The sequence below is a fragment of the Fusarium coffeatum genome (assembly GCF_003316985.1).
Source record: "Fusarium coffeatum strain FIESC_28 chromosome Unknown BRIP53273_contig_116, whole genome shotgun sequence".
Taxonomy (NCBI): Eukaryota; Fungi; Ascomycota; class Sordariomycetes; order Hypocreales; family Nectriaceae; genus Fusarium; species Fusarium coffeatum.
The window spans coordinates 1-15,541 of NW_022157909.1; the positions used below are offsets into that span (position 1 = coordinate 1).

General features: G+C 48.4%; 7 protein-coding genes across 7 annotated transcripts; 6 read left to right on the forward strand and 1 right to left on the reverse strand.

The window, feature by feature from the left end:
- Positions 1-1,256: 1,256 nt before the first annotated feature.
- FIESC28_05436 (uncharacterized protein) lies at positions 1,257-2,057 on the forward strand (the record flags this gene model as incomplete). Its single annotated transcript, XM_031159582.1, has 4 exons — positions 1,257-1,284; positions 1,337-1,395; positions 1,448-1,514; positions 1,564-2,057. 4 exons carry the CDS (start codon positions 1,257-1,259, stop codon positions 2,055-2,057), a joined length of 648 nt encoding a protein of 215 aa, XP_031016322.1.
- A 588-nt stretch (positions 2,058-2,645) lies between these two features.
- FIESC28_05437 (uncharacterized protein) lies at positions 2,646-3,264 on the forward strand (the record flags this gene model as incomplete). Its single annotated transcript, XM_031159583.1, has 2 exons — positions 2,646-2,813; positions 2,860-3,264. 2 exons carry the CDS (start codon positions 2,646-2,648, stop codon positions 3,262-3,264), a joined length of 573 nt encoding a protein of 190 aa, XP_031016323.1.
- Positions 3,265-3,489: 225 nt separating this feature from the next.
- FIESC28_05438 (uncharacterized protein) lies at positions 3,490-3,920 on the reverse strand (the record flags this gene model as incomplete). Its single annotated transcript, XM_031159584.1, has 4 exons — positions 3,490-3,523; positions 3,578-3,760; positions 3,809-3,824; positions 3,878-3,920. 4 exons carry the CDS (start codon positions 3,918-3,920, stop codon positions 3,490-3,492), a joined length of 276 nt encoding a protein of 91 aa, XP_031016324.1.
- A 1,154-nt stretch (positions 3,921-5,074) lies between these two features.
- On the forward strand, positions 5,075-6,176 carry FIESC28_05439 (uncharacterized protein; the record flags this gene model as incomplete). The annotated part of the gene is made up of 3 exons (XM_031159585.1): positions 5,075-5,266; positions 5,313-5,449; positions 5,498-6,176. The coding sequence occupies 3 exons, from the start codon at positions 5,075-5,077 to the stop codon at positions 6,174-6,176; spliced, it is 1,008 nt and encodes a 335-aa protein (XP_031016325.1).
- A 969-nt stretch (positions 6,177-7,145) lies between these two features.
- Positions 7,146-8,268, forward strand: FIESC28_05440 (uncharacterized protein; the record flags this gene model as incomplete). Its single annotated transcript, XM_031159586.1, has 2 exons — positions 7,146-7,665; positions 7,715-8,268. The coding sequence occupies 2 exons, from the start codon at positions 7,146-7,148 to the stop codon at positions 8,266-8,268; spliced, it is 1,074 nt and encodes a 357-aa protein (XP_031016326.1).
- A 1,263-nt stretch (positions 8,269-9,531) lies between these two features.
- On the forward strand, positions 9,532-12,075 carry FIESC28_05441 (uncharacterized protein; the record flags this gene model as incomplete). Its single annotated transcript, XM_031159587.1, has 1 exon — positions 9,532-12,075. One exon carries the CDS (start codon positions 9,532-9,534, stop codon positions 12,073-12,075), a length of 2,544 nt encoding a protein of 847 aa, XP_031016327.1.
- Positions 12,076-12,941: 866 nt separating this feature from the next.
- On the forward strand, positions 12,942-13,975 carry FIESC28_05442 (uncharacterized protein; the record flags this gene model as incomplete). Its single annotated transcript, XM_031159588.1, has 3 exons — positions 12,942-13,025; positions 13,076-13,279; positions 13,388-13,975. 3 exons carry the CDS (start codon positions 12,942-12,944, stop codon positions 13,973-13,975), a joined length of 876 nt encoding a protein of 291 aa, XP_031016328.1.
- Between the last annotated feature and the right edge of the window lie 1,566 nt (positions 13,976-15,541).

A 15,541-nucleotide genomic window follows, 5' to 3' on the forward strand; every position in this document is an offset into this window, starting at 1 on the left:
TTCACACTCACACATTCACACTACACTCACTCAACAGCACTGAATTCCTTGGACGACTTTCAGAGAGTTATCCTAGGTTCTTGAGCTGGGAGTGAGGTTTCATTCTACTGGATACGACTCGTTCTTGCCATGTCGTTCGATACGGATAGGCGGACTTTATGGTATCTCCAACTTCTTCGTCCAGGACAACGACGGTCAGATTTTCAGGTGCCGATGGACCTCCCCAATCGTCCCGACATGGCCAACTAGAGTCGACCAGACAGTAATGAAATGTTTGCATCAGCTGATTCTCAGCTACATAAGCGTCGCCTACTCATCCAGGAGGACCAGGTGCACATTAGGAATGCGATGTTATATCCAGGGACGATGACTTTAATTATGTTTTACTCTACTGTTCATTTCTGCGAGAACCTGTGATCGTTATTGATTTAGAAGCAGAGGGAAATGGGATGGCTCTGTCGAGGCCGCTTCAATACAAGCGTTGCAAGACAGAGACGGACTTGGAGACATTCAAGATTTTGGTCGAAGGACAAGAGTTTTTGTTATATCCCCTTTTTCGGAAGGAATCTCAAGTTAGCTCATCTAGATATTTAGTCATCTTAGATGCCTGCAGAATAAAAGTCAAATCGTACAAAGAAACGAAATACTCTAATTGATAGTGTGGTTCATGCAGTTGAAGACAAGCTTGCCGTAGTGCTTTGTTCTTGAGCCATTTAGTCCTTTAAGGTTAGAAAAGGGCGACGAGTACCGTTATAACAAGCGGCATGCACAAGCATATGTTGATTTGAAGTCTCATAGGTAGGTACCTAGTTCAAAGTTGAACCTTGAGCTACCTAAAGACAAGAGGCTTTCGTTATTCCCGGTCTTTTCCTGAATGCAGGGGTCAAAGGCACTTGCGCCACACTCTCTTCCACAAGATGTGGCTGTGTGGCCGTGCATCACAGCACAGCAACGTGATGGGACACATGCGAGACATTACGTAGCTGGACGACCCAATGAGCTTGCAATCGCGTCGTGTCCTTTTTCCGGCCGAGCTCAGTTTCAAGATTCATGATCCTCGATCCTCAAGCTCCCTTGTCAAATTCCTCGAGCCATCAACATCAACAGGTCTCAATTGCGCTTTTCACTTCCCCCCAACCGCCTTTGACAGGTCGTCGCTCGCTTTCCAACTTGCTGCGCTCTTAGCAGCTATCTTTAACTTCTTTCCACTTTCTTATCTTAGTTAGCTTTGCGACGACAGTTGCACTACCGCAATCATGCCTTTGAACGTCTTCCGAATCGCCGGTATGTTTCGACTCGTTGAATCCCATCACGAACTTGCTAACATGTTATTTAGCGGATTTTTCGCATCTCGGCTCCATCTTCATCTTGCTTCACAAGATGGTGCAGCTCAACGTTAGACCCCCCTTGTCAATTTCGACAGATCAGCAATACTAACAAACACCAGAGCTGCTCGGGTATCTCTTTCAAGTCTCAGACTCTCTACATGCTTGTCTATATTACCCGCTATCTCGGTATATTTCACGAAAGAAAGCACCATATACGCATTCTGACAGCCTCCAGATCTTTTCTCGACCGATAGCATCTACAACTTCATCTTCAAGATCCTCTTCCTTGGCTCGCAAGGTTACATCATCTACCTCATGACCAACGCCTACAAGCCTACCAACGATCCTAATGTCGACACTTTCCGCGTTCAGTACCTCCTCGCTGGAGCTGCTGTCCTCGCCATCATCTTCCCTTACCACTACACCTTTTCTGAGATTCTGTGGGCCTTCTCCATCTGGCTCGAGTCTGTGGCTATCCTTCCTCAGCTCTTCATGCTTCAGCGAACTGGCGAGGCCGAGACCATCACCACCCACTACCTCTTCGCCCTCGGCAGCTACCGCGCTCTCTACATTCCCAACTGGATCTACCGATACTTCTCCGAGACACACCACAAGGTCGACACTATTGCCATTGTTGCTGGTATCATCCAGACCGTCCTGTACAGCGACTTCTTCTACGTGTACTACACTAAGGTCCTCAAGGGCAAGAAGTTCAAGCTCCCTGTCTAAGCTGTTTCGCAAGACACCGAGATATCTGTACGATAGAGCAACAAAGCTCTCCAAATGTGTCCCATGTTCGCTGGCACAGTAACGATCAAGTAGCTACAAGACAAGGCAAGACCACAGTTTCGGTCACGACAACTCCGGCTTCAGGAGTCGCATGCACGGCGTTGGTTTGGGAGGTCAACAAGGCGGTAATCACAAAGGCGTCGCCGTTTGGCTTGGAGATTTGAGGAAAATGATTGTTGATTTCAGTGCTGTAAAGTCAAAATAGAGAGTTGTGTGTTTGTTGAAAGCTGCCATTAATTGCAGTCGCTCCACAAAGTAGTTGAGATCAACTTTCAGAGCGACAGATTAGAGTACTCTGTGAAAGATTGACAAAGAATGGAAATTCACATGAGAAACTCATGGTGATTGTTTTTAGCTCTCTTTAATTAGTTGCTCTAGGCTCTTGGCGGCGCTTTGCGGCTCATTAGTAGCCATGACATCTAATCACGTGACTTTAATCCATCAAGGCGTTACCTACAGGCTACGACCTACCCCCAGGTTCAGCTTCAACTTCATAATCACTTGTCGCATTTCATCAAAACCGTCAATATGGCTAGCGATGCGCCCGAAAAGACCACAGAGCAGACCCCTCCTGCGCCAGAGGTTCCTACTGAGGAAGCTCCTCCAGCACCAACAGTTCCTGAATCGCGATTGCCGACCCGCAAGGATGTTTCCCTTCGCGAGTTCTTGAACAAGATGGACGACTATGCACCTATTGTACGCTTTTCATCCTCATCTAATTGATTTTTCTAACACGGCGCAGATTCCTGATGCAGTTACCAACTACTACATGACCAAAGCTGGTCTTCCCCCACCACCACAAACCGATCCTCGTCTTGCGCGACTGCTCGCCCTCGCGACACAGAAGTTCATCGCAGACATCGCTGCCGACGCTTATCAGTACAGTCGAATCCGCGCATCGTCAAACACCAACAATCCCATGGGCTCCCTTGGTGCGGCGGCTGGTTTTCCTATTCCTGGACAACCTACAGGTCAGCCTGGAAGCAAGGATCAAACGAAGGGTGCACCTCTCGGTATTCAGCGACCGGGTTACGGCGGTGGTGGTCAGGGTGGTAGCCAGAACAGAACCGTCCTCACTATGGAGGATCTCGGTATGGCTGTTGGGGAGTATGGTGTGAACGTCAAACGAAGCGAGTTCTATCGCTAGATTTTGTTTCTGAAAGATACTTGTTTGCAAGGCGTTACGGTAAGGGCTCACGGAAGGACAGGGTCCATATGATATCAATACACCACGAGCGAAGTCTGGACTGGGTAAAATAGATAATCTTTAAATGCGTATGAAATCTCTCATTGAAGTCATTGCTCTCTAGTGATGTTACATGTAGTCTTTTGTACATGGGTATACCCAGATTCCAGCTCCTATTCAAACACTCTACCTCTTATCCCAAATGTTGGGCTTTCGTGTACTATAAAATCCCGTCAGTACTGTCTTATCAATCGTTTTGGAATGTCTAGCTTACGGTGCAAACTCGCCAAGCTTGTGCCCAACCATATCCTCAGTAATGGTCACCTCATGGTAGTCCTTTCCATTGTGCACCTCGAACTTGAGACCGACGAAGTTGGGCAGGATGGTGGCTGATCGGGCTTGTGTTCGTACTGGGGGCACCTTATCGCTTGTAGTCTTGGGCCAGACAATGGGGAGGCTATCGCATGTTAGAGCAGTCAGGGTAGTCGAATCGGTCGAGGCTTACGGCACCAAGTGTGGCCCTATTGACGCGAATTAGCAACTGGACAGCCCCTGAGGCGGAAGATCAACATACCCTTCCACACGGAACGCTTAAGAAGAACCCGTGTCGCGTGCATTATCACTGGCACATGTCGTTCTCGAAATTTCAGGCCGGCATCACCAAGCTTCACCATGCGACGGCTCGATCCGCAGGGGTGTTTTTCCGGATAGTTAATCCGAGACCACCACGTGACCCTATATTCACAGCATGGATCTGCTCAGCGCAGAAAAGAAGCACGCAAATTACCCGCCTCAGGCCTGACAATCTGATCAGTTTATTCCGCCTAGGGTGCTGCCGGTAGTCGAGTCGCTTGCTGCCCCGGCCACCGGGGTATCAGAAGAATTGGCCGTCGAGACCATAAGAGACGAAATAAATTGATCACGTTATGCTAGCTTAGACTAGCATTTAGGCTACTTTATTTCTACAGCCCAAGCTTTAGAGGACAACTTTTCTGACACCCTGACGCCTGGGTTCTCAGCATATTTCCGATTGAACGGGTCTCGGCACTTTGTGGTTCATCAACCTGAGTCTTGTATGAACGGAAAAAGAATCCCACCAACGAAATGAGACTCAACGTTTCAATCACGGACGATGTGACCAAGACATTGTCTGATTCATTGCGTCACTTGGTGTATACATGTACTGAATGGTTCGGGGACGGTACTTGGAACGGACGAAATGTATGTTTGATGCCAAGCCAAGTGGTATCCAAGACCGTCACTTTCAGACAACTCCAATCAGTCTTCTCGAAATCGAAAATGTTTCTCCCAACTCCGCAGTTGTCAATATAACTTGTTTTCGCCACTATGCTTTCCGTCGGCAACACGGCGCGCTCATTAATATAAGGGGGGCCATAGCTTCTGTTTCAGACGGAAGAACAGGGAATACTAGTCCATCCGAAATGGGTCATGGAAGGACATGTTCCTCTTCTTCTCCAGAGTCTGATCGAAACTTGGAACAAGTCGACCGAGACTATACGCCATGTGGGCACACGGAAGAACCATCGCGGGTGGGTAGATGCGTTAAAGGTTAACCCATGTAATATCTCATCTTAATGCAAGTGCTGCAACCTTGCCAGGTAAAGTTGCACAGGGCGCCAAGGTGTATATAAAGTCGCCATGAATCCCAAGTTATTGTTGTTGATTCTGTGTGGCTCGTTGACCGATCCTATTACAGTCTTTTGAAACAAGAAGCGAAACTTTACAGTCTTTATCTCTTCCTCTAGCAAACATGCGTTTCACAGATCTTCTTCTCGCAAGCGCCGGCGCTACACTTGCTCTGGCTGCTCCTTCTACCGAAAAGCGTGCTGCTGGCAAGTTCCTCTTCACCGGTGCTAATGAAGCCGGTGGTGAATTTGGCGAGAAGAACCTTCCTGGCAAGCTTGACAAGGACTACACATGGCCTAGCACCAAGTCCATCGATGTAAGAGCACTTCCACTTACAACTCTTCCCGTACTGACCTTGTTAGACCCTTGCTAGCACTGGTATGAACACCTTCCGTGTTGGTTTCTTGATGGAGCGCATGACTCCTGGTGGCATCACTGGTGCTATCGACGAGACCTACTTCAAGGGTCTTGAGAATGTTGTCAAGCACATCACCAGCAAGTAAGTACTCATACTTACACCATACAGAATCTTATCTAACGAGCGCAGGGGCAACTACGCTGTGATTGACCCTCACAACTACGGCCGCTTCAACGGTAACATTATCACCAGCACTGCTGACTTCAGTGCCTGGTGGTCCAAGGTTGCTAAGCGTTTCGCCAACAACAAGTATGTCATCTTCGACACCAACAACGAGTACCATGACATGGAGAACTCTCTTGTTGCCGACCTCAACCAGGCCGCCATCAACGCCATCCGCAAGGCCGGCGCTACCTCCCAGTACATCTTTGTCGAGGGTAACTCATGGACTGGTGCCCACAGCTGGGTCTCCAGCGGCACTGGCGAGGCCATGAAGAACCTCAAGGATCCTCAAGACAAGATCGTCTACCAGATGCACCAGTACCTCGACTCTGACAGCTCTGGTACCCACGAGGCTTGTGTCAGCGCCACCATTGGTGCTGAGCGTCTCAAGACGGCTACCAAGTGGCTTAAGGATAACAAGAAGAAGGGTATCATCGGTGAGACTGCCGCCGGTGCCAACTCTCAGTGCATTGAGGCCCTCAAAGGCGAGCTCCAGCACCTCCATGACAACTCTGATGTTTGGACTGGTTGGATGTACTGGGCTGCTGGACCCTGGTGGGGTGACTACATGTACAGCATGGAGCCTGCGGATGGTATCTCTTACAAGAAGGTTCTTCCTGAGATCAAGAAGTTCATCGGTGCTTAAGCGAACCATTCTAGACTGTTGAGTCTGTGATGATGGAAGAGAGGCTTGCCTCGTGATGATTGTTACTGTATATACTTTTTGACGTACATAGTTTCTGAGTACAATTATCACATTTGCCAACGAATATTTCTGACTGGGACATTGGACTGTCTTCCGTTACCTCAATCTTGTGTTGTCGCCTTCAAATATAGTCTCATAAAGTTGCCTATCTACGAAGGTAAGGTAGGTAGCATAAACACTATCCAAAGGTTTACGACGCCAAGATCAAATAACCTAAGTTTAGTCCTATGCTATCATAAAAGGATTTAAATTATTTCGTCTCTTAGAGTCTTAACTCCTCACTTGTTATATTCTGGCAACAAATCGCGGCAATTAATTCTCGAAACTGGCATGAGGGGGGAAAAGGACATGCCGTTAATTTTCCTGACTATCTACTGTCCGACTGGAACTTCTTATGCAACTACTGGAGTGATCATTCAATCTGCATGATAATCTTCGTGGTTCTGCCTCTCGTTTTGATCAAGGTCAATTTCCGTGTAAGTGATACAGGGTAGACTGACTGGAAGGTAGCATGGTGGGGTATCACGTGGAGTCGAGACCTTGAGATGGATGGGAAATGGTGAGCGGGCGTCCCCCAAAAGAGCAAGTAGGGATTGTCCAACTCAAAAACACCAAATTTCTGGCATCTCCTTTGCATCGCCATTCCAACACTGTGTCATTTGTCCCCGTAACCTCATGCGATTCCAACACGAATAAAACAAAGCCGCAAATAACGGCGTACGCCCCTTTGACGACGCCTTTAGCTGCGTGCTGGTACCTTTTTCCCTACAAAGAAGCCACCTTCGCTCTTGGCTAGTCTTAGACAAACAAAAACCCGCTTTCAACCCCTACAATCAACTGTACGATTGTCACCTCGTACCCTAAGACTATCACCCACACCTAGCGACCTCAGATCAACAAAATAATTCGATGCCCAGCGCAACGGCTTCCGGAGCTGATACGGGTGGCTCGGCTCGGTCTCGCGATCATAAGCAGGGCAACCAGGGACGAACGTTTACCCCCGACCAGGAGGCAGCTGTTATCCGTATCCGAAAATGCGAGGCCACTGCTTTTTATGACATTCTGAACCTTGAGAGTGTCAAGACGACATGTACCGAATCCGAGATCAAGAAGGCTTATCGCAAGCAATCGCTTCTGACCCACCCGGACAAGAATGGACATCCTCATGCCGATGAGGCTTTCAAGATGGTCAGCAGAGCCTTCGGAATTCTAGGCGACAAGGAAAAGAGAGACAAATTTGACAGATTTGGCACCGATCCCGATAGTCGATTTGCCAGCGCCCAGGCGAACAACCCCTTCTTCAACCAGCGAGCTGGTGGTGGTGGTGGTAGAGGTGGTCCGATGTTCCAGGATGACTTGACCCCAGAGGAGATGTTTGCCCGTTTCTTTGGCGGAGGTGGCGGCGGATTTGGTGGTGGTCCATTCGGAGGTGAGCAGACCCGATTGTCTAAGATATGAGACTCATACTAATATCGCAGCTTTTGACACAGGCCCTCAGTTTGTCTTTAACTTTGGCGGAGGTCCCGGCATCCGGGTGCATCAGTTTGGTGGAGCAAGGCCCAGAACGAGACCACGAGAAGCTGCTGCTGGACGACAGAACGAAGGCAACGTTTTCCAAACATTCCTGGGTCTACTACCTATCATTCTGTTCTTTATCCTGCCTATTATCACCTCATTCTTCTCCGGCGACTCGGGAACCTCATCGGCATCGAATCCTCGTATGGTGTACGATAACCCTCTACATCCTTACACACAACAGCGCACGACACCGAACCTGAATGTTCACTACTACGTGAACCCCGAAGAAGTCGCCAAATATTCCGACTCCAAGCTCAACAAGCTCGATCGTACAGCTGAACATCAGCTGTTGAGGGATCTCAGGAATGAATGCGAGAACGAGTTGATTTACCAACGGAGGTTGCAGGATGCTGCTCAGGGGTGGTTCTACCAGGATCCCGACAAGATGGCGCTCGCACAGTCATACACCAAGCCGTCTTGTGATAGATTACGCAACCTTGGAGTCAAGTTTTAAGGATGTGTATGCGTGTACAGTTTAAACTCAAGTCGATGGGAGCGAATGGAAGTGAATATATGTTGTACGTTTCTTGAATAGGAGTCGGCGTTGTGGCATTTCTGGGATTGCATGGCGACGAAGGAAACCGGACCTAACGGGAGAACGACGCCCATAATCACGTTATGTATTATTCAGCGTATAATGCTTAAAGGGTATTTCCTAGAGAGTATGTGTTTGTGCACTGTGTTTAGAATGAACTCCGACTGCTACTCTGGCTGAGATGTCGCATTCATGAACTTGGACCGTTGGCCTGAGCTTTAGACCGTTGAGACTATTGACCTAAACTTGGTGGGTGGAGCTAACGATTAGACCCTTAAATGTAAAGGATAGAATCTTCAACATCCCGAGTCCGGAATTACTGCCTCTTTGTCGCAATGGGTAGGTATCTTTCATGTTTGTGTAAATCGTTCATGCTTCATATTGTCTCAGTAACTTGAACGGTTATCCATGCGACTAGTCTTGATGGTAGGATAAAGATAGCCGGGGACTGGCACTTTAAAGTGACCAGAGTTGCCGTATAAGCGGTGAGCCAGGCATCCATTGGCGATACCAGGCATTTCCTTGTACATCGTGAGCTTAGGTCCTCTCAGTAAAGCAACAGGAACAAGGAGGCCCACGTCATCGCTCCCGTCGCGGCCCGTGGCTGTGGTAAGCAAGTGGCGGGGCAGACGCAGGAGCAGGAGCAACAGTGGAGGCATCTTATAGATACCCGCAACCTTCAGCTCTGCGCATGCCAAACTTGACTCATTATTTGCTTCTGCTACAAGGAAACTTTCACTCTAAAACCTTGACGCAGATATCACTTGCTTCTCGCTTCGCAGTAGCTTCTACTCTCAGCGAATTGCCTCTCTTCATGTTGCACCGCCACTACAGCGCGGGACGGACCCAGTGACGACACATCTCCCCACACGAGCTTGTTACAGTACTGCGACAAGCAGGGTCGAGCGAGCTGCAGGATTGATATATTCATGTGAACAAGACTTGTTTTGCGCTAATCTTTACTCTGATTCCATCGCGAAAATCCGCTCGAATTTTGTATACAGCTTACAGCACTTGTTACTGCTGCGAATCGCTCCCCCGCAATTCCGCATACTTGCAACAGTGTATCAGGTCACAACGACAAGGGTCAAAGTTCCATTCACTCACATACTCCTGACATGTTCCTCTGACACCTAAATATTTCAACTCGAAAACACAATCAATACGAACAGATATAAAGCAATGTCGAATAATCCTTGGGCTGAAGGAGGGAATGACAGCGGATGGGAGGAAGTTGGACCCCGCCGCAACGGACAGCCCGATAAGACGAATGAGCCAGTCCCTTCCATTCTACGACCCGGCGGCGCTTTCGATAATGAAGATGAACAGCAAGCCTGGGGAGATGCGAGAGCACAGCCGAGTTTCCAGCAAAATCCTCACGGAACTCCTGCTGCGCTACAACCAGGTGGTGATAAAGCAGAAACAAACCCATTTCTACGGAAGAAGGTCCCACAAAGACAGGATCAACCACCGACGGATTCTTTTGCGAAGCTAGGTCTCGATAAATCCAGCACAAATCCATGGCAGCCCGCCATGGATGCGCAAAATGGTTCGCTACTACCAGCTCAACCAGCACCACAGAATGGCTCGCTACTGCCACCGCAAACAGCACCACAACCGATCCCGAACCTTATGGATGATAACATCGCCAGAGACAGATGGACACCGACACCAGAACCTCTACCTGCAGGATCACCAGGTATGGTATCGCAATTGTCCGACAGAGACTCGCCCGGCTGGGATGAGGACCCATTAGGCAGGAACGACAAACCTCCTGCCCCGCCAATGAAGGTCTCTGCAGGGGGTATAGTAGATGGAAATATATGGGATGATTGGGGTAGCGCTGATAAAGGAAAGGCCAAAGCTACAGAAGAAGCGCGACCAGGTTCGCCTGATGACTGGAATCTGATAGAATCAGAGCCTTCGACAAGTCCTACCAAAGAAGACGTACCGGAGAAGCCTCCCTTGCCGCCCAGACAACCAACGCTGCCGACAGAAGGCTCGTCTTGGAGACCTTCCAGAGATCCAATCGATGGAAAGACCGAGACATATCAAATTAAGAACATACAATGGCATGACTCGAGCGCTTCACAGAATCCACGAACATCCCCGATATTGATTCAAAACGCAAACGGGCCCTGCCCTCTTGTCGCTCTGGTCAACGCGCTCACACTGACAACGCCTGCTGATATCGAAGACACTGCACTTGTGCAGACTCTTCGATCAAGGGAACAAGTCAGCTTAAATCTGCTCCTGGATGCTGTCTTTGATGAGCTCATGTCACCGAGACGTACCAGCTCTGAAGATGCTCTACCAGATGTTGGCGACTTGTACGCCTTTTTACAAAGCTTGCATACTGGCATGAATGTTAATCCGCGCTTCATACCAACAGAAGGCATAAAAGAGGCATATAAACGTACTTCGTTGACGCACCTTCATCCTGCTGAACGAGGAGACTTGATCCCAGGAACTTTCGAGAATACAGCGGAAATGGGCTTGTATGCCACGTTTTCCATTCCTCTGATCCATGGATGGCTGCCACCAAAGAATGACCATGTATACGAAGCGCTGGAACGACAAGCCGGATCTTACGAAGACGTTCAGAATCTGCTTTTCCGAGAAGAAGAGCTTGAACAGAAGTTATCAGACCCTGACGGTGGTCTCAGCGAGTCTGAGCAGCAACTGTACCAAGACATCATGATCATCAAGGAGTTCTTGGAGAATTCGGCTACTCAACTTACACCTTATGGTATCGAAGTTATTGGCAAAGCCATTAGGCCTGGTACTTTTGCCATTCTCTTCCGAAATGACCATTTCAGCACTTTGTACTGCCATCCTCAGTCCATGCAACTCGTCACACTAGTGACGGATGCGGGTTTCAAATCTCATGATGAAATTGTTTGGGAAACATTGTCAGACATTAATGGAGGAAACACTGAATATCTTTCTGGGGACTTCAGAGTTATTGGCTCAGGCGGCGCTGCTCCTTCGACAAGCGCGGGAAACTACTCCAGCAACGACGGTGGAGAATGGACAACAGTACAAAATAGACGCGGCAAAGCGCCAGATGCTGATGAAGCCCCAATGAGTTCAAGTGCTGAGCAAGAAGATCGGGATTTGGCTCTTGCATTACAACTACAAGAGGAGGAAGAGGAAAGACATAGAGCAGAAGAGGCACGAAGACGAAGAGAGAGTATGCTTTCGGAGCAATTTATTGAGCAACAAGCTCTTCAACCACCAAATGCGACACGTGGCAATCGCGGAGGCCGTGGAGGTCCAGGAGCAGCTCCATCTGGTAGAGGTGCTCGAGGTGGAGGCGTCACTCGAGGTGCCAGTGGTCTCGTCCCAGGCCGCAATAGTTCCGTCAGCGCGCCCACGACGAACATGACCAACGCTCAGCCTAGAGTACCCGCCCAAAGAGTAAGATCACTTATCCCAGCTCAACCACCACGACCTGCAGTGTCAAGAGCACCCGATGAAGCTACAGACGATGCGCCGCCATCCTATGAGCAGTCGGCACACGACAGAACCTATCAGCCGCCAGTGGGACACCCTACCCATCCCAGCAGCAGTCCTACGATTTCAAGACAGACAACGGCAGCGAGTGTCAATTCTTCGATACCGCCGGGGCACAGACCCTTTGGCCAGTTTGCGGGCAGACGGCCTTCGGGTCCAGGGGTAGGGGTAAATGGCGGGCAGAGGGACAGGGACTGTGTTGTTATGTAAGGACACGGGCGAGGACGATGATATGAGAAACGGACTGGAAACTTGGAGGATTCGGCGTGGATTTAATGGGCAATGCAAACATGGCGCTTTTTAAGAATATAATTCATGTTTCTACTGCACAGACTTAAGGAGGGGTCATAATATCTCGAAATCAACTACTTGATATGCAGGGACTTTGTGTTACCCTCTCCATTCAACGTCGTCCAATCATGAAAATCAAGTTATATGCAAGATAATCAGGCTATTTAAGAAGCATGTCTACATGTGAGACTATTGGTGGTAGGTGAAAGATGCGGTCGAATGCTGACTAGGTACTCATGTAGGCATTAGGATATTAGAAACATAAGAGCCTAAGAGATGAGATAATTTAGACCTGAGCTTAGGCTACTTTATTTTACTATCCTAAGCTTTAGTATCCAGTACATCGAACTGGTCCCTGTCTGACATTTGGCTAGGGCCTGGTGAAGGGAATACTCTCTTCCCACTTTGGTGCAGGCATAGTTTGGGATGCAGCACGACAAGTGAGGCAATCAGAATGTGGAAAGGAGAGCTAAGCGAAGCATATCAATGAATTATATCCGTATAAACTAGAGATACAAGCCATTTCCCGTGGTGTCAGTGATTCAAGCGAGATGGAAAGTTATTGTCTGAAGTGGCAGGCGGTGGAGAGTGTCAGAATAGTGGTTGCGCAGCTACCCGCTTGAACTTGTTGACATCATGGAAAGAAGAAAGGACAGTTCAATTTATGCCATTCATCGGTTTTGCTTACAAGGAACCGAATTTTTGACCCAATTCTCCAAAATTGAGCTCTAACTCTTTTATACGTCTTAGTTGTGTTGTTGAGACGCAGACCCCCTATTGTCATCATGGCTATTATCGAAGGGTGGTTACCACCCACTCGGGAAAACTACAATTTCATCCTCAATGTCTGGCAAATCTCTTATCCGATCGTAAGCACTTCACTCGAAAGCATGTGAAATGGAACGTCTAATATGAACAGATTGGCTCGATTCAATGGCTTACCAAGTGGTATGGCATGGGCAAAACTTCGGTCTCCAGTCGTCTTAATCTGCCAGGCCGTATAGGCTGGTTGACTATGGAGGTTCCAGGAGCCATGACGTTACTGTACCTGATGAAAGTTCTTCCTGAACAACATGGCATCGATGATCTGCCGTGGCAGAACAAGGTCCTTGCGGGATTGTTTGTAAGTTGAAACTTTGTCATTCCCGTTCATCTTGCCGTTGAGGGGACGTTCGCTACCGAGGTAGCCTCCTCATGAGGAGTAAATGAGGCTAATGAATGGGGAATTCAGGTGATTCACTACTCTTACCGCGCGGTCATGTTCCCCTATCTTCAGCCGTCCATGTCGCCTTTGCACATTGCGGTGTGGCTGCTTGGCTTCAGCTTCCAGCTCTTCAACGCGACATGTATAGGCTCATGGCTTGCAGCCTACGGGCCCATCACAGAAGCAGAGTGGTCATCACATTCGTCCATCCTGCAATTCTCAGCAGGAATTCTAATCTTCTACATCGGCCTCTCGGGAAACTTCTTCCACGACGAAGAACTTCGTGACATCCGACGCCGGGAGATGCAGCGGCAAGAGCGTGTCAAGCTGGAGCAGAACGGCAAGAGTGACAACAAGGGCGTGGAGAAGCACTACCAGATTCCGCAGGCGGGTTTGTTCCGGTACGTGCTGTTCCCACACTACCTATGCGAGTGGGTAGAGTGGGCTGGGTTCTGGATGGCGGCTGGCTGGGGATGCGCGCCTGCGAGGGCGTTCCTCGTGAACGAGATGTTTTCCATGTTCCCGAGGGCTGTGAGGGGAAAGAGATGGTACATGGAGAGGTTTGGAGAGGACAAGGTTGGGAAGAAGTGGGCGGTTATCCCGGGAGTATGGTGAGCTAGGATGAGGATGCTAGATTGACAGGAGGAGCCGCGTTGAGGTTAGACTGGTGTCTTACGATAATCACGAGTTTAAGCATAATAGACTGAGTGCATTGTATGAGGGTGACGGATGAAAGTATAAGAGACGAAATAATTAGGTCACCTTAGGCTAGCTAAGACTAGCACTTAGGCTACTTTATTTTAGTAGTCTAATCTTTAGACACTTCTTCTATCATTGAGTGGCGGTTAAGCATAAGTGTATAGCATGAAGGTGCATAGAGTGCTGTATGAATAGTGTTGATGAATAGACTTGATATGAACCGATGGTAAGAGCCGAAAGGAAACAGCCGAAGAGTTTATTTAATTCATGATGAAATAATAGAGTTTGTATGACAGTAATAACGGTAGATAGAATTCATCATTTACCGTTATTGATATTCCTTAATTGTTGGAGAATGAGAAGAGAGTTGCCGACTCCAATTGCCGATTGATACTTGGCACGGACCAGTTTGACCCTCCAACTCCGCATTCAGGTCTTGAACCGACCATTCAGACCTTGGAAATTACCCCAGAAATCCGGGGAAAGGTCGATAATGAGAGTAGATAATCTTACGATTGCTAATTGATCTTTGTTTTGTGGACTCGGGAAGAGAAGGGAAGATCTGGGGAGAATCTGGGGAAAGTGTAGATAATCGTAAGATGACAACAGTTGAGAATCTGGGGAAGCCTGTCTCTACAGACTACAGAACAATGACTGTATTTAAAGATACGTATTTTTGGAGTCGTTTTACCCGGATAGATTGCCTGCATGGCCGTTTTCTCCACGTGGTGACAAGTGCGAAACTGAGTGATGATCTTTTCCATCTGTCACTCAAACTTCTCCAACGCTTGACCTCAACTTTACTTGATTTAAACGTCTTCGGTTACAGAACAAGTCCAAGTCCAAATTGGCCACCCGTTCATTTCCCCGCACAATAGTCATTTCACTCTAGGCCAACCTAGCTCTCAAGCTAAATTGTTGACTCAAAATCAGCGAGAGTTGTCCGAGTTTCCGTTACTGAGAGAATGACAGACAACAAAAGAAAAAGAAGATAAGGGATCCATCCATATTAGCCGATACAGCCAATACTTTGTACTGCAACACACACAAACAGTCATAGTGCATATTTGACCAACAGGGGCACCCGCGGAAGAAATGGACATGGACAAGGGAAAAAAGAGGAAATCCAATATTGCGGGGGAAGCCATCCCTAATGCAACACAAGACCCTTGTCTAGACCCAGCAAGTCTTCTCAAGGCCTCTCATTCTAGGGCAAAACGGGGGCAAAAAACTCAGACACTCGACACTCTCTCTGCATTGCAACCTTTAAACGAGATCCTACCTAGTTTCGTGAGGGGAAATGCACACAGACATACCTTAAATACTGTACTGCTCTCGGGAAATATACACAGACTTCAAGAGGGGTTTCGCCTAGCTCTATCCCCGACACGGTAGCCCGAGGTGCTATCCTTCCCTTGGCTTTTGCTATATCAACCTGCACCCTGCTCCCCCTTTTTTTTATTCTATCCATTCTGATCTGCA